The 16,998-nt window shown below is 54.0% G+C and overlaps 2 protein-coding genes across 6 annotated transcripts in view; both read left to right on the forward strand.

The window, feature by feature from the left end:
• The first annotated feature begins 4 nt into the window (after window positions 1-4).
• On the forward strand, window positions 5-4,804 carry LOC142081029 (heme-binding protein 1-like). Its single transcript, XM_075147449.1, has 5 exons — window positions 5-218; window positions 420-505; window positions 3,155-3,296; window positions 3,439-3,622; window positions 3,778-4,804. The coding sequence occupies exons 1-5, from the start codon at window positions 56-58 to the stop codon at window positions 3,950-3,952; spliced, it is 750 nt and encodes a 249-aa protein (XP_075003550.1). The 5' UTR covers window positions 5-55; the 3' UTR covers window positions 3,953-4,804.
• A 2,278-nt stretch (window positions 4,805-7,082) lies between these two features.
• PTK7 (protein tyrosine kinase 7 (inactive)) overlaps window positions 7,083-16,998 on the forward strand; it is a 38,794-nt gene continuing 28,878 nt past the window's right edge. For all 5 annotated transcript variants that reach the window (XM_075147438.1, XM_075147439.1, XM_075147440.1 and 2 more), the window contains exon 1: window positions 7,083-7,182. In XM_075147438.1, the coding sequence (XP_075003539.1) occupies window positions 7,152-7,182 (31 nt within the window). In that variant the 5' untranslated portion in view covers window positions 7,083-7,151. The remainder of the gene's footprint in view (window positions 7,183-16,998) is intronic.

Raw genomic sequence — 16,998 nt, forward strand, 5'->3', positions numbered from 1 at the left:
GCGGGGCGCTGCCCGCTGGTCCCCTCACTTCCGGGTGCGCGGAGGAGGGGGGGGTATGGCGCGCATCACGCTGGAAGACCTGGACGGGCTGGGCGAGGAGACCGCAGTCGGCGGCGCGGAGGATGGCGACGAGGAGGACGAGGAGGAGGGGGAGCGGGGCCGGTTGTTCGCCCACTGGGAGGCCGTAGCCAGCACTCACCGAGTGAGCCTGCCCCGAGGTGAGCGCTGAGCCGCGCTGCGGCGCGCGGCCCCGCTGCCGGGGCAGCCGGGGGGGGCCTCTGAGCCGGGCCGCGGAGGCGGTGCAGACGCGGAGGGAGCCCTCCGGGATTGGCCGGGCTGGGCCAGGCCCCGTGCGCCGCGGGACTCCCTCTGCTCTCCAGCCCGGGCGAGCCTCGCCTCTCCTGTGCTTTGCCTTGCAGACATGGCAGGCCCGATCGTCCAGATGACCCGGCACAACCAGGCTCGCGAGCCCGTGCCGTACGTTACTCTCTCGCAGCATGAGAAGGTGAGGCCTGCTCCTCTCTGCACACCCAGGTTTTTGTCCACTGCCTGCCTGTGGTGAGGCTGGTGCGGGCGCTGCTGCCAGCCTGGGGACCAGGAAGAGTGTCTTCCTTGCAGAGAAGGCGGCCACACGTCAGCTTGCATACACTGGCCTTGCAGAGATTTCTGCAGAAGCACTGCAGCCAGGATGGCGATTCTGGATTGGTGCAGCATTATGCCATTCCTCCATCTTCTCCTATGTGGAGTAATGGCAATGCTCAACTTCCCAGCCTTTATGTTAAAATTGGACTAGTCTTGCTGCTTTCTCTGGCCTCTTAGCTTCTAGCTGCCTTCTTTACCAACCCTCTGCTGGGGTGGGCACATCCAAGAGAGTGAATTTTCAGAGCCTGTTCCCTGCCTTGCTCAAAACACCTTGTTGCATAGCTTGAAGTCCTGCTGGTCTTGTGTTTGTGCTAGTTATGTGGCTACTGGTTGAGCTGGACATCTCAGCTGGCACAAGATAAGGATGCTTCTGGGGGGAACACAGGATCTGTGGCCCTGACTGTCACATCTGAGCATGTGGTGTTGTTTGTCACAACGGTCAATCCAAACACGGTAGCTTCTGCCTGAAGATCTCCTGTTCTTGCTGGCTAAGTTGCACACCTCCTGTCATCTCTCGCACAAAAGGGTGCTTCTGACCTTTGAGAAATAACCGCGAAGAAGCGCTTGTTCCTGTATCTCTGCAGGCTTGGTTGGGCTTGCTACCAAGGAGACATCTGTCAATTGTCCTCTTTATGAGGAGAGCTTAAGCAATTCTTCTGGGCTGAGGTCCAGCACTCCTGCCTGTAAAACACGTCTGAGCATGTGGGTTGTACAGCTCTGAACTGGGGCTTCACCACACTCCCTCTTCCCCTGTTCTTCTGGGTCACAGGGACTTGGTCTGGGCTCTTCTCTACCTATGCTGGTCCCAGGCAGGAATGGGGCCCCAAGACTTTGTGGGACCTGAAGATCTTTTGCTATTGGCTTCCCCTCTGTGCCTGAGGAGGATTCTTGGAGTTTGACTCCGGGGCTGGGTGAGGAGATAGCCACTTCCTGGCATTAGTGCTGAGGGGACTCGAGCTGGGGCCCTTAAGGACACATTTCCCAGGCTCGGGCAGGTCGGTAGTATTTGGTTGCTTCTCCTAAGCTGTCAGTGCTACAAGCCCTCATCCTCTTGGAGGCAAGTGAGTTATTGTGCCACCTACAGAGCCTTGCTCTGTCAGTACTTGGTCAAATTCCCCAGCTCACATTGCAGGGACCTGTTGCTACTGGGTCTGTGTGAAGCATCTTTACTTTTTCTTTTGGTCAAGTCTCATCTTCTAGAGTGGTGGTGCTTAATATAAGGATCAGGCTGTGGAACGACCAGACACCATGCCTTGCTAGTTTGATAGGTTTATTCACAGATGGTGTGGCAAATGAGAGCTGCAAATAGTCTAGAGGGACTGGTAGTTTCCTTGCTTGGAAAATGCTCTTGCTCTGCTTTGCTTGGTGGGACAGTAGCAGTTATGGCCCCATCTAGAGGGCAAATGCTGGCTGGGCTGCAGTGTTTTGGGGCACTCTTTTTCCTGGCACCGCACTGATGCACATGAGCAGCCCAGATGCCTGCCTTCTGCCTTTGGTTTGACTTTCTGAGTAGAGACCTGATTTGGGTGGAGGCACAGGGAGGCTGCGCTCAGTGTTGAGGCTGGTCACAACTTCCTGGCTCACTCACTGCCAGCACAGCTGTGGAGCACTGAAGTTTGTACAGGTGCCCTGAGCTCTGTGGAACAAGGTTGTCTCATGACCACTTTAATCTGGCTGAAGAACAAGCTGAGAGCAGGAAGATAGATGCTGGCTACAACTTCACAGCCCGTCTTTATGCGGTACCTGTGGTTATAACCATGCCACAAACTGAACTATGAGCAGATCCAGATGCAGTTTCCCCACTCCCCCTGCCCACCTTCTGTGTTAGGTTTGTCCAGAAGACTGGGCATCTATGCTGGAAATAGAGATTCTGACCCATCCCACAAAGCTGTCCCCTCTGCACCTGCTGCGTTCATATCTCTTCTTCCTCCTGTCACTTCTTGGTATGGGAGAAGGATCTGGGAGGAGTTTTGTTTCAACCTTCACAGCTCTTCTGGGTGCTAGAGCTCTTCTGGCAGACTTTCCCTTCTGGCGGGAGGCTTTTTGCTTATTATCCTCAGTGCACGCAGTGCTCTGGGGAAAGGGCACGGCACCTGAGAATCACGTCAAGCTTACTAGAGGCCTTTGGGTGCCTGGAATCAGGAACATCCTTCTGAATAGGCAGGACAGTGACTGGAGAGGAGCAGAAAGTCCTGTGCTCCCTGCTGAGGATGTGCATTCCTTGTGCATGCCAGGAGCCTCCAAGCCTCCCTGTACCCTGTCCCCTGTCTGTGCTTTTCCTTTAGCTGACTTTTGCCCAGTGCTGTTAAGTGTCCTTGTCTGAGGTGCATACAATGCCAGTTCCCTTTGTCTTCTCCAGCCTCCCCTGCCAATCACTGACTAGCAGGGGGTCTCATTTTGGCAGGGTCTTGTCTCCCCACTTCCTGCCTGTCAGTGTTGGTTTTGCCACCCAAGTGCTGCAATGTTGTCAGTGTGCTTAACTCTGACTTGGCTTGTCTGTGGCCTGTTTCAGTGCGAGGAAGCAGCCTACGAGGAGCGGTGGTACTCAGCTGGGAAGTGGGCGTGTGTCACCAAGGGGGAGCCCATGTATGAGCAGAGCATCTCCATGAGCTTCATGAAGCTCATGCGCTACATCTGCAAGGAGAACTCTGTAGGTGTGTGCAGGCAGGGGCTGGAGGGGGCTGGCAGGCTGCACAGAGGGAGGGGTCTGCCACTGTTCATCTGGAGTGGGGAGGAGGGCTGCTGCCAGTGACCCAGCCGTCTTACTGTGCCTACTGCCTTCCTGCCTCCTTCCAGGTTGCTATCTGGGCATGACAATCCCAGTGCTCAACGAAATCCACCTGACCAAGGAGGGGACTGAGCTAGAGCATGAGGTCGTAACTGCCTATTATCTCCCAGGAGAGTTCCAGCAAAACCCTCCTGTTCCCACGGACCCTGAAATCCACATCACTGAGAGGGCACCACTCCGGGTTATAACCAGGTGACCCCAGCACCAGAGGTGTTTTCTTAGCTCAGCAGAGGTTTATGAAATCCCTGCATGGCTGCTGTGGTTCCTTGGGCAGAGGGATGGGAGCCCTGGCTGTGGGAAGGGGGAATGTGCTGGCTCTGTTGCTTACGTTGCTCCCTTTGCTGCAGGGTTTTCTATGGAATGACCACTGAGGAGACAATTCTGCGAGAGATCAGTCTCTTCTGGGAGCTCTTGGGCTCCACAGACACTGTGCTCCGGGAAACCTACATCGTGGCTGCTTATGAAAATCCCAGCATCCCTCAGCGCCGCAATGAGATCTGGTTCATCTGCCGAGCAGAGTGAGTCCCCTCTGTGACTGCAAACTGTCCTGCAACTGGACCTGGTGTAGATGGCAGTTCTGACCCAAAGGAGACAAATGCACATCCTGACCCACCATTCACCCACAAAATGACAGACCAGGAGATTGTGGGGTGGGTTTGCACTCTGCCCAGCAGGGGCCCAGCCAGGGGAAAACCTGCCTGGTCTGCGTTTCACCTGCCCCTGCAGAGGCCAGCTGAGGCTGGAGCTGGCAGCGGGGAGAGCCTTTGCAGCAGGCTTCTGGTGGGAAGCACATGGTGGGGACTCATGTAAGGCAATAACTGTGTGGGCTTGTGCAATGTGCTCCCTGACCTGGGCTTCTCTCAGCTCTGAGCTGCATTGTAGAGCTCTGCCAGGCATGCTAGTGGGGCTTGTGGTTGGCAGAGTCACAAACTGATGGTGTCTAGAAGGCAAATGACTGTGTACGAGGTGTGGGGCTCTGTCTGGGTTCTGGCCTGCTGCCTGTCCTGAACAGAGCCTCTGAAATGCTGCTACAAGGACAGTGGGGTTCAAAGGGGGAAAGAGCTCACCACAAGCAAGATGTGGATCCTGAATGTTTCCTGCTGGGCTGGCTCTCTTTGGACTGTTGGGTGCCTCCCTGGCTGTTACTCACCATCCCTCAGCCAGGACCGTGGCGCTGGCAGCCTTTGTCCATCATTGTGAGTGCTGTTTTGCGGACCTGCTGCAAGCTGAGAGGGACAGGTCCTGACAGCAGGAGGAGAGGCACCACTGTGTGTTGTGTTGTGCATTGATCAGTGAGTTTCACATCCATGAATTCCGTTATGCTTTCCTGGGGAAGCTGGCAGTGCCCACAGTAAATAAACCCAGCTCAAACCACTGCAGCTGCAGATCACTGATGGTGGGGATGGGGGGTGCTCAGGTTGGCTTGGGAAGAGCCTTGCTCTCTCCCTCCTCAAGATGCTCCAGGCTGCAAAGCTGTGACTAATTAGTTTGCCCAGGTTATGGCCTTGTGTTCAGCCAGGCACAGCCTCTGCTTTGCTGCACAGGCTGCTTACATTGCTGCTACAAACGACTGTGGCAGGTAACTCCCCTGCAGGTAAGGTGGTTTTCTGTTGGATAGGGTCTGCTGTAGCCTCATTTTTCCCCTGTGCAAAAAGCTGCCTCCTCTGACTGTACTGCACATGGGCACCTGATCTTGGGGGCTGAGAATTCGAGTGTGACTGCACATCATGCTGGTTGGCTGTAGGATCTGGTGTACTATTGCAGGGATGTGCTTAACCGGCTGGGTGTGGAGGGATTTCTGGCTGCTTCTGACCCAGTTCCCAAGGAGTTTCTTCCTGTTGTAACTGGAGGTGTGCTGTGTGCCTCGCCTCCTGCTGCTGCTCAAACTGTGGCTCTGGCCCTTTGGTCCTACAGTGCAGCCAGAGGGGGGGAGGAGGGGAGGGCCTGGGCCAGCTCCGTGGTCCCATTCCCCTAGCAGTGCACGTGACTTCTGCTACTCCATTCTCCAGTCAGATGCTGTTCACTGCCCTGTCCAGGCTGGCTTGCCCTCTGGCAGCAGGGGAGCCTGGCTGCCCAGCCTGTGGCTGTGGGGAGAGCAGGGCTGAGCATGTTACAGCCTCCTCTTTGAGGGAGCAAGATAGCTTCAGGCAGAGTCTGGGCAAGCCCAGCGAGAGCAGACAGTGGTTTCCTGGGTATCTTGTGGTGCAGTTCTTGTCCCTGGGGCACTAAAGGCAGGTAGGGTTGGGGAGGTCTGTGACAGCCTGCAGCTCTGAGGGCTGATGTGGCAAGCGCTGCTCAGATAAGAGTGGCGATACCTGGATCAGCAGTGCTGTGCTCACTTCCCTCCTGGAGAAGGAGAAGCAATTCCCTTGTGTGAGGCTGGGATCAGGTGGCTCAGCGTCAGTGGGAGTGCAAAGTCAGCCAGTGTGTGGGCCAGAGACCCTTGCTCTTACGACACACCAGCTGCTTTGCTTCCTTGCCCTGAGCTTGCAGGTGGGAGTAAAACTTGCTTTCTAGAGCTTGCTGAATAGGCTACCACTTCCTTTGAGGTTGCTTGGTCCTGAACCACAACCAGAACAGCTTTCGGTGACAGGAAGTGGTGGCTTCCCTATGACAGAGGACTGGTCTGCGGCTACTGGCAAAGCCACGCAGCCACGTACCCTGCCAGGGAAGCTCTGTGGTCTCGCAGGCCCTGCTGGAGGTGGTAATGGTAGGGGCTTCTGGTGCAGCTCCAGGCTGGCGCCACCTCGCAGGGCAGCAGGCATGCTCGGATTCCGTGCCGCAGGCTTCGCTGAGTCAGGGCTTCAGTGTTCTCTGTGATGGATCCAGCAGCACTCTCCAGAACACTGCGGTGTGTCTGATGGTGAGTCTTTCACGCTGTACCAAAAGCAGCCAGCATTTTGGAGGCTCAACAAACCATCTGGAAAGCTGGTGTTCAGAGCTGCAACTGCCAGAGCCGGTGACGACGGGCTGCAGCAGGCTCCACAGGAGACGTTCAGTCGGGCAGGGAGGCCTCCAGCCTGTACCGTGCAGGTGGCCAGGCCAGCTTGCACTGCGCTGTGCCCTGACTTTGGGCAACGTGGAGGAGCAACAAGGAGCAAGCAATGTGTTGTGCAGCTGGGGCTGTGTGTCCAGCCTTCTGCCTGTGGCAGGGTGCAGAGCTCCTGGCTCCCAGGTGCTCCTGTGCTTTCACAGCGTCTCTCAAGAGTGGTACAGATGGGGAGCTTCTACCATCAGTTTAACAAACAGCCGGTCTGTGAGGAGCCCCTTGGCGGGAGGGGAGCTCTGTTGCCTCCTCGCTGCTCCGGACGCCCCATGTTGGGGCTTGCTGTGGACAGAAGCAGGGGTACCCAGCGCCCTGCGGCGGGGGGGTCCCAGCCGGCCAGCCCAAGGTCTCCTGGCACCAACCCTCGTCCCCCGTGCCGGTGAGGTTCGGCGGCCTTCGCGGCTCCCCAACGGCCCTTCAGGCCCGCTCTGCGGGGGATGGTGCCGGCAAGCCCTTCGCCTCGAGCACCGCAGCAGGGGCTGCCGGCCGAGCCGGGGACTGAGCCGGACACTGCCCGCGGGGCCCCGCTTCCCCCAGGCCCGCCGCTGCCCGGGTCCCGCCCAGTTTCCGGTGGCCGCCCCGCCCCCGGAAGCCCCTCCCGGCGGCGGGCGGGGCGGCGGCATGGCCACGGGCCGGGGCGCGCGCTGACCGGTGCGGCGGAGAGCGGCGCGGAGGATGGCGGCGGTGCGGGCGCTCCTGGTGCTGGGTGAGTGTGGGCTGGGCAAGGCGCCGCAGCCTCCCCCGCCCTGGGGATGCGGGTCCCGCTGCCCGCCCGTAGTGCTGGGGCTTCGCGTCCCCCGGTGCCCGCAGCGGGGCCGCGCTGGGGCCGTCGGCGGGGCGGGGGCGGAGGGGCTCCGCGGCCGCCGCCCCCAGGGGGGTGGAGGCGGCGTGGCCGCCTCCTGGCCCGAGCCTCCGGTGGTCCGGGCCCCCCGGGTTCCCGTAAGCCCGGCGTCCCGGGACGGGCCCGCTCGGCCCGCGGGGCTTCGGCGCTTCGACCCTGGAGGGTGGCCGCGCCCCCACCCCGCGGAGCGCCGTTGTGCTGCGGCAGTCGCCGGAGCGCCTCGCCCCGGCTCTCCTTCCCCGGCGTGCGCCGGCTCGCCCTGCCCGCCCGCTCGTAAGGGGGGAGCGTCGTGCTTAAATGAGCTCGGATGCAAATGCGCGCAGAGATTTGCTGTCTGGGAGGCGGCGAACAGGCGCTCGCGGAGCAGCGGCGCTCCGGGGAGGTGGCTCCCGCAGCCCTCTCTCGCTGGGCTCGGCCCCGTCTCGCAGCTTCTCCGGACCCCGTGGGTGAGGGCTGATACTGCTATGTGCAGCAGTGGGTGGTTTTCCCGTGAAATCTGAGCAGATCAAAACTCGGAGAAAAACAGTGGGCACGCAGTGGGCTCCCACTCGTAGAAGCTGGCCTCCCAACTGCTGAGGGGGTTTTGTCCTTTGCTGAGCACATCCGGATGAGCCATCTCCCCCACCCCGTGCCACCGTCCATGCTGTGCAGGGTGTGAGCCAGCCTCCCTGCCTGTTCCCAGCTCTGCCGTCCTCATCCGTGGCACAGAGCTTTGGGGACAGCCAGTTGATTTTCCTGGCTGCTGCTTTTCAGTGTTCGACTCCAGCCGCAAGGCCCAAACCCACCTTCCCTTACTCTGCTCCACGGTGTTTCTCCCTGCTGGCCTTCTAGCGCCATTTTTCTTGCCTGAGGAGCCCGGGGTTTTGCCTGTGTCACGAGAGCTACAGGGGCTGTGAGCTGATTTCCAGCCTGAATTTGAAGGGTCCTGCGTCTGTCCCACACCACACCACCTTGTTTCTCACCCCCTTTGGTTGGGAACCCTGCAGACAGGGTCCTGCATGTCGCCAGTACCTGCTTGTGGTCCCTTATGTGTCACCGTGCACAATTGTACAGTTTGCTTTGCAGTTTCTGCTGCAAAATCAAGAGCAATCTTAGTCTAGCACCTGGGGAGGATACTGCTTCTGAGGGAAAGGTATTTATAGTGCTGCTGCTGCTTTTTGAGTATCTGGAGCTGTGGCTGAGCCCTGCTGCCAGGCCACAAGTAATGTCCAATTTACAGCTGATAAGCATGAAAAGCACTTATTTAGCTGATTAGCACCGTAACTGCTGATTGCCTTGGGAAGGCTGTTTCTGGAGGGGGAGTGCATGCTTTGCTTGGGCTCTGGTTTGAAGCCATGGGACCCTGTGGACCTGCCGCAGTGTTCACCTACATGCCAGCGTGCCACCACCAGCAGCTGGGATGTGGAGGCCTGCCCGTCAGGGCTGTCTGCTGCCTTTCCTGCCAGCACGCTCCTCTCTCCAGTTGCTGGAGTTTCTGTGCTGCTCCAAGCATGTACTCTCCTCCTCGTTTCTCCTGCTCAGCAGGACCACGTCCTACAGCACTGGGAGGAACGTGCTGCCGTCCAGTTCACGGACACAGTAAAAAAAATCTCAGACGCCAGCAATGTGGCCGAAATGTACAGTTCGATGTCTAGGTTTTATGGGCTAGTGGTAAGTTTTGTGAGTTGCAGGGCAGTGTCTCCCTTTGCCTGTGGATGCTGTTTGGAGAGAGGACTGGGAAAAGACCTGTGAAGTGTGGGGTATCCATGGCTCACGCGGGTTCTTTCTGTGATCCTCCTTTGCCACGTACGTGTTCCAGGAGTGCTTGGTGCCTGGACTGCTGGTCCCTGTTCCTCCATTTCCGTTGCTCAGTGAAGCTGTGATCTTTCTGGCAATGACACTGCAGCGTGCCAGATGTGTGCTGGCTTCTACTGGAACATGTGGTTGAAATGCTAGTGGAGGAAATATTTGCTGAGTCAACTTTTCTTTAAAGCTAAAAAACCCCAAAAGGTCTGTTTTGTTCTGGAAGTACCTCTATGTCCGGTGTTGAGCTGTACGTTTCTATATGGCAGTGCTTTTCTTGTGCTTGCTAGCAAGCCTGTTCCTAAAGAAGAAAATCTCTGAAAACAGGAATGATCAGATAGGACCTGAGAATTTCTCTTGGGTTTAAAGAGTCCAAAATAAATTTCCAATAGTACAACTTGGATGACTTTCGCTCTTTGAGCTGAAGCTGCCATCTGTTTTCCAGCAGCTCCCAGTCTTCTGCAGCCAGACCAAGTACTATGATACTTGATCTGAGTGAGCATCCCTTCAGCAGCTGAAAAGCTGTGCTGCTCAGCACATTTCTGGGCTGTTTTGGGGCAAAGCAGTGACAAACCAATACCATTCTTTTCTTATAAAGCATGTGATCCCCATTGGGACTTGGCTGTGCTCAGGCAGTGCTCCCGGCAGGCTGTAACCCCAACGTGGCAGGAGCTTCAAAGGCACGGTGATTTCATAGTCATGGTTGTAGGTACTTCTTTGTCTGCACGGTGGGTCCTGGACCACTAAGAGCTGGCACCGACCGGAGGGTTGTCATGTTCTGCATCCCTTAAAGGTGTCCTCTAATCTCTTAATTGATCTGGAATGAGACCATCTTCTAAAGGCAGATGGGTAGATGTTTAAACTGTGGCAAGCACCTGTATTTAGTTTCATGTTGGATGATGAATTCTCTTACTGATGGGAGCGCATTTCCTCCCAGTCTGCTGAAGCCCTCTTGCTCAAGAGAGGTGGATGGATGGCACTGCACGTCTACGTGTTGCTTAGATGGATAGGTCTCACCTTGTTTGACCAAAGGCTAGTCCATGTTGCATCCAAGCAAATAGGCATACGTGTCCCGGGAGGGCAGGCTGCGCTTTCTCCAAAGGCCATGGAGCCCAAGGGGAATGGAGGGAAGAAGGTAGAAAAAGAGTGGGAAGAGAAAAGCCTGGCTTTGGGGCAGCGGGCAAGAACACAAGGGCCAGTCTAGCTGTAAGTGATAAGGCACTTAAAAAAGATCTGAAGGCTATGAGGCCTGGTTACAGGTATTTACTAGGGGAACTTTACACTAATATTTTTCTTCCCTTCATTGCAATTCATCTGCTATTTGAGCTGCAAAGATCAAAGCTGTCTTCCAGCAAGCACACGTGGACTTAAGTAAATAGCTGGACCTACACCTCTCTCCAGTGAATAAACACTCTTTCCTCTCTGAACATTTTCAAGCATAGCTCTCAGGCCCGGAATGCAAAATATTTCACATTAGCAGTGGGTGTTTCCACTGCTTTCGATATTTGGGAACTTGGAACAAATGCTTATTTAACAGCAGATAGACTTGGGTACAAACATGCTCTTTGTGAGGGCAGTTGCTGCTGCAGTGTTTGCAGGGAAATTCCCCTGAGATCGGAGGACACGCGATTGTTTGTCCAGACCCCAAGGAAACAGGTCTCGTTCTCCTAATGTGAGTGGCAGTCTCATGGGCTGGGATAGGCAGCTCTTTGGAGGTCTGGAAGGCAGCAAGGCTGACAAGATGCTTGGCAGATGCACAGGAACATTCTCCTTTATGAGGATTTAAGTTGCATGGGCTATTAACATTGGGTTTGGGGGGGGGGTTGCAAAAGCTGCGAACTAGCACAGTGGATTTTGCTGTGTAAGTGAAAGAGGCAGCTGTACCAATTCACCTCCCCAGGCACTCAGGTGAATACCTTTGGCATGGCAATACCTCCTTGAGAAGGCTGGTCATGCCCGAGGTGGGAGAAGGCCAAGTGTAGTGTCTTTTACCTTTATAAGAAATCAACTGTGTCTTGGGGGAGAGGGGGAAGGGAGATGAAGAAATGACAATTTGACAATTGGCAACATGTTGGTTCTTGGGCATCAGCATACATTTCGGCATGGCAGAGGTGCTGCACTGGGTGGCCTGTTTCTGTGTCCTGCTCCTTGTCTGGAGGATGTTGGGAGGTGGCATCCAAGAGCTGCTTGTAAATGCCTTCAGTGTGTTAGAAAAGCAGACATTATATTGCGCAGTGGTGTTAAAGGGCTGTGCTGTGAATGTAGCATACCTTCTGTGCTGGCTTGCCTGGAAGAAGCAATCCCACTGCTGGGCATGGAAGGATCCGTTCTCTGAGAGACACCTGACAGGGAGCAGATAGGCATGTTGCAAGTTTTCAGGCTTTTCATGTGGCTGCTTGCTAGAACAGGGGCTGTTCCCTGGGCTTTGTCATGGTTGGGAGGCTCTGCACATGGTTCACGTCTTGTTCCTGATGTCCTTGTGAGCTTTCAGCAGTCCAGATACGTTGTGCATCTCTTGCCTTTTAGAGAGGTTGTTCAGAGGGAGTGCGAGTAAGATGGGGGACCCTGGGGTCTTTTAGAAGTTGTTTGCTCACTTCCTAATGCCAAAGCTATTGAACCACAGCATAAGAAAGCGAGCACATGGCTTTTTGATTCTGGAGGATGCAGCCTGGGCAGCGTCCTGCACTTCCACCTCCTCCATCCTACCCGACCCTGTCAGGATCTGCTGTGCTGGTTGTGCTGATGAGCTGTCAGCTCTCTGTTTGTCTCTCCTCTTCCTCGCCTGTTGCTGGGCGATCTGATCCAGGGGCTGCTTTCCTGCATTGCTCTTGGGTGCTATGTGAAGGGGCAGTGTCCCATCACCTTTCAAATCCGGCAAATCCACCTTGCATTGTAATGTGAACTGTTGCTATCGCTGTTTGGTTTACACCAGACAGCTGGTGTCCCTAAACAAAAAAGGACCAGACTGAAGGATCATTGTGAGGAAGACCATCTCCTGTTTCACTCTTCCTGTGCCTTCTGAACGTATCACTCTGCAGGCAGTGGGAAGGAAGAGAGGCTTGCAAGGCATGTCTTTATACAGATGTAGGTTGGTTTGGGAACTAGACCAGAGTGCAACAGAAGCTTTGCAGGATGCTCGTGAGTGTCTGTGGTCTCAAAGAGTGGAGCACTGGAAGAATAGTTTTCTGGGGTTTCTTCTGGATATTCTCCTCCATGGGAGGTGGGGGCAGGCTGGTTGTAGTGAAGCCCCTGTGGGCTGTTGAGGTTGGAGGCACATTCAGTGCGTTAAGCAGCTGCAGCTCTCCAGATCCAGGCTGTGTGTCTCTGGGTTTGGGTGCTGCTTGAATTCAGGTTGAATAGAGTCCTGTCCAAAGGTTTGTCCAATGTTTCCTCTTGCCTCTGCCTGCTTTGGCACATTGCAGCATGGTGAGGATGAACCCGTGCTACCCCATCAAGGCAGGGACTCCATTTCGGGTCATTCCTTTGTTCTGGGGAGATACTTGGCAGCAAGCGCTGTTCTCTTGTGTTTACCTGTGTCTCCTTTTAATCTCTGCAGCCCCTGCCGAGTAGCTGTGGAAGATCTTTAAGCCTTAAACACAAGTGGTCTTTGTTTCAAAGCATCAATTTGTGTTGGCAGCCAGGTCTGCAGTGCATGTGCTTTTCATTGACTGCTGCTCCAGCTCCGTTCCTCACTCTTGCCAGCTTTTTTTAAAATTTAATACAAAAATGTTTTTCCTGAGCTTAAAAGGCTAAGCCGTACAGTACTTCTAGTCTTAATTTAAGCCTTGGCTTTTTCGGGGAAGCAATCTCTGTGCACAGAACACACTGCTTTCCTCTCCTCTGAGAGGTAACTAATATGCGCTGTCTGATCAGCAAAGAGAGAGGCGAGGGGGATATCAGAGTGGTTTGCAAGCTTCTGAAAGCCTGGTCTGTGTGCCTGGGATGAGGAGTTTTGGTGTGCCGGCCCAAATCGGGCTGTTCCCAAGCCTGCTTGGCTGAGAGCACTTTGGGAAGGTTGATGGGTAGGTGCTTTTGTTGATACTCTTTGCAGACGTTACTGCCTGGAGCTGCTCTTTTGATTTGGTCAGCTTTCAAAAATCCATCCTTTGTTCTCTGATTTTGACCCTCTGAAGTTCTTCTGCAAGGACTTCTCTTGAAAACGCATTTTAATCCTTAAAAATATTAGGTGACATCCAGGCGAGGCTCAGGTCACTACTTAAAACATTCCTGTTGATAGTGAACAGGTGGATGCTGAGGTGTCCAGGTGCCCCAGAGTGCCAAAATGAAAACTAGCCAGATCCAACCACAGGAAAATTCAGACTGGGACTTGCCAGGGTGGAACATCGCAGTGATGAGTACTCGTGAACTCCCTCTCCCCTTGCACAGTGGGTGCACACATATTGTGTGTCTGGAGAAGAGGCATGGCTGTTTTTAACCGATGATTCCTCGTGTGAGATGGAGCTTGCCAGTGGGATACCAATGGTCTGTGTTCTCCTTGTCAAATTAAGCTCTGTTTTGAATGGAGAAGGCAGGAAGTTTGGCATTTGTGGACTGGGGTGTACACAGGGTGCCTGAGTGTGTGTGAATTGAACCCACCACTGTCAGATGGTCTGGACCTCTGTGAGGTTGGGATGTCTTGAATCGGTGTTCATATTGTGCAGGATAATGAATAAGGAAAACTGATACAAGCAGACTCCTGACTGGAAAGTGGGGTGACACATTTGATTTCGGGTGTGTGAACCATCCTGCTCTGGAAAGCAGGATGTCGCAGGCTGGGAGAAAGCGATGACACACACAGGGTTGCTGCCTGTGCTGGGAGCTGGTGCGGGAAGGGGCTGGGGTTTAAGTGAGTGATTATTAGAAGTCTACTTGTATTTCAGCCCCTGGTTGACATACGTTCAGTTCCTAGATGACTTCTGTCCTGGAGGACAGGAGTGTCCATGAGCGCTTTGCGCTCAGACCTCAGTGCTAGTGACAGATACTTGTTTTCAGAGTAGCTCTAAGGTGACAGGCTTTATAACTTTTCCTCTCCTGCGATGCTGTTGTGAGATGAGGTTTGTCCCAGCATCAGGATTTTATGCCTTGGTGCAGCTCAGGCCACCCTGAAAAGCAGCTAAGACAGCACCCTACTGCTGTTGATACGGGCATGCCGGCGATTTGGCTCCATCCTCCGTCACCCCAAGCCAGAGGGCTCTGTCTGTATCTAGTCTGTCCCCAGAGCCATGGCATAGGGAGGCCAAGCCCCATTCTGGCTGCAGAGGGGAGGCTTATGTGCCCCAGCTCTGTGCAGGGTTGTCCTTGCTGTCGAACGTGATGCTGGCACAAGATAGGCATGGTACTGCTTAAGACCAACTATAAACGGTCTCCTCGTTACGGTTGCTCGTTGGCCTCTTCAGGAGCACAAAGAAAGCCTTTGATTCCAAAACATACAGTGACTCTCCAAATGGTTAAAGGCAGGACAAGCTGCGGCTTGCAAGTGCCTTTATTGCTCTCCATGCAGCGTGCTTTGGTGTGTGTCCTGGCTCTGCTGGGGAGGCCCATCACTTGTGCGCATGGAGTTGCTCCATGGTGCTGGCTCTGTTGAAGTCGCTGGTGGTGCCTGTGTCAGTGGGAAGCTTTCATGGGAGGAAAGGTTATGGTTTTTGTCTTTTCCAGCAAAGACAAGATCAGAGAAGATAAAACTAGACAGTCTTGTAGGGTGCCACACAGGGCAGTGCATCCAGCTCTCCCAAACCGTCCATGGGAGTATAGATGGGTGTGTGTTGCTGAGGACGAGTCATTCAGTTGCCTCTGCAGCTGCCCTGCAGAGGGGCCAACACTGAAAGTCCCCCCCAGCGGTTGAAGAATTGTGCAAATCGTCTCGGACCAAAGAAAACAGAGCTTCCTGTGAGTTACTTGGCATTCTTGTTTGTTCCTATCCCTCCATACTACCTGCTGTGAACACTGGGAGCCTGGGAGACATCTGAGAGCACCTGGCAGGTGCTATGGGAGTGGCCAGTTCCTGGGCTGAGCCTCCTTCTGTAGCAGTGAGATGGCTGGATGTCAGCCGATTGCCTTGAGATCACCCTTTCCTCCAGCCAGGTTTGAACAGATGTTTATCCACCATATTCCAAGCAAAAGCTGAGCTGCGAAGGCAACATGTGATTTTTCTCTGCTGAGTTAGCTCCTGATGTGTCTCCCTGTATGTTGTGTGTGCTTACAGCCTTCAGATGCATAAGTGGAGGAGCTGCTTGCTGGGGCCTCACCTGGCACAACAGCATTGACGCTTCTGTCCCGGTCCTGCCTCTGTCTTTCTGCCTTGTTGCTCTGGCCCAGATGCAGCTATTCCTTTTCCAGTTGTGCCTACTGTTTCCTCTCTTCCTGGTTCCTCTTCTCTCTCCAGATCCCCCATGGCATGCCATGCATCCCCTTCTCAGACTTTCCTGTTGCTTGGCTTCTCTCCGATGCCTAGCTGTGAGCGCTGCTGTTTTGCCAGATGTGGCTGTGGCTTCCTCATCCCATCTGAGATTGCTCTTGTCTCCTTCAGCCAGGCCCCCAGTTCACGACAGATGGTGAGAAATCAGAGCAGAGCTGGGACAGGGCTGCAGAGATGTTCAGGTGGTTCTTGGAAATCAGAGACTTTTTTAAATAAGAATCCTTCCACTCGGCTAAGGAAAGGTCTCAAAACCACGTGGCCTGAAGCAGAAACCATTAATCTTGAATGGTTAACATTTTGGCAAGGAAATAAGCACCCAGGAAACAAGAGTGTCATGCTGGGCATCCTTCAGTGTCACACTGTGTTCCTGTGGCCTTGCTGGGGTTTGGCCCAGCCTCTCACTGGCTGGACATGCTCTCTTGCGTGGCTCCCGTGCAGAAAAAGGTGTGTCATAGGTTTGATAGAATCATAGAATAGTTTGGATTGGAAGGGACCTTTAAAGGTCATCTAGTCCAACCCCCCTGCCATGGGCAGGGACATCTTCAACTAGATCAGGTTGCTCAAAGCCCCGTCCAACCTGACCTCGAATGTTTCCAGGGATGGGGGATCTACCACCTCTCTGGGCAACCTGTTCCAGTGTTTCACCACCCTCATTGTAAAAAATTTCTTCCTTATATCTAGTGTAAATCTACCCTCTTTCAGTTTAAAACCATTACCCCTTGTCCTGTTGCTACAGGCCCTGCTAAAAAGTTTGTCCCCATCTTTCTTATAAGTCCCCTTTAAGTACTGATGGAGCAATCCATTTTACCTGGATTGCCAAGCAGCCACAGTGAGCAGCCAGGCACCTCCAGATATCTCAGCACAACTTCTTACTCTCCAGGACCTGGTTGTTGGGTGTCTGTTGCCACTGTTTGTGTGCTTCCTGGCATTTGGTTGCTTAGGTTGTCCTGGTGCTCTTCCACTGGTGGATTAGTGACTGTCCAATAAGAATTGTTTGTTCTCCAGATACACTGGGAATCAGCTGTCCTGCTGAGAAAAGCACTTGTTTTTTAAGGAGAGTTGGTTAGTATGAATTTCTGTCTCTGCAAGTCCGTTATACCTGAGCTTTTTTTTAATTTGTCACTGGGACTTTGCATTAGATCTATCTATAGCAAGCATTCTGCCTAGTTATTGATTTGTAAAAGTATTCCAGAAAGTGCCCTGCTTGCATATTCTTCCCACTCAGTGACTTTTCTCCATTTTTAGCTGAGAGGTAATGTAGCAAGGTCTCACAGAGAAGCTGCCTTTTAATTAATATTGCATGAGCAGAGGAAATACTAGCTTCTCTGTCTACTTTCCTATTTTTGTGGCTTTTAATATAGATTCATAAATGGCTCTAATGAAAATAAACAAGGAACTATTCCTTTCTGTGCCCTCTTTGCTTTCAGAGGTGATACTGCAGGTCCAGCCTCCCTGGTGATGTTTCCCCCAGGAGGCAGGTCCTG

Source organism: Calonectris borealis, chromosome 3, assembly GCF_964195595.1.
Source record: "Calonectris borealis chromosome 3, bCalBor7.hap1.2, whole genome shotgun sequence".
NCBI classification, from domain to species: domain Eukaryota; kingdom Metazoa; phylum Chordata; class Aves; order Procellariiformes; family Procellariidae; genus Calonectris; species Calonectris borealis.

Coding starts and splice junctions, on each gene's coding strand:
- LOC142081029 (XM_075147449.1), top strand. CDS start 56: ATGGCGCGCATCACGCTGGAAGACCTGGACGGGCTGGGCGAGGAGACC. Junction 3,297..3,438: donor CTGCAAGGAGAACTCTGTAG/GTGTGTGCAGGC, acceptor GCCTCCTTCCAG/GTTGCTATCTGGGCATGACA. Junction 3,623..3,777: donor CCACTCCGGGTTATAACCAG/GTGACCCCAGCA, acceptor CCTTTGCTGCAG/GGTTTTCTATGGAATGACCA.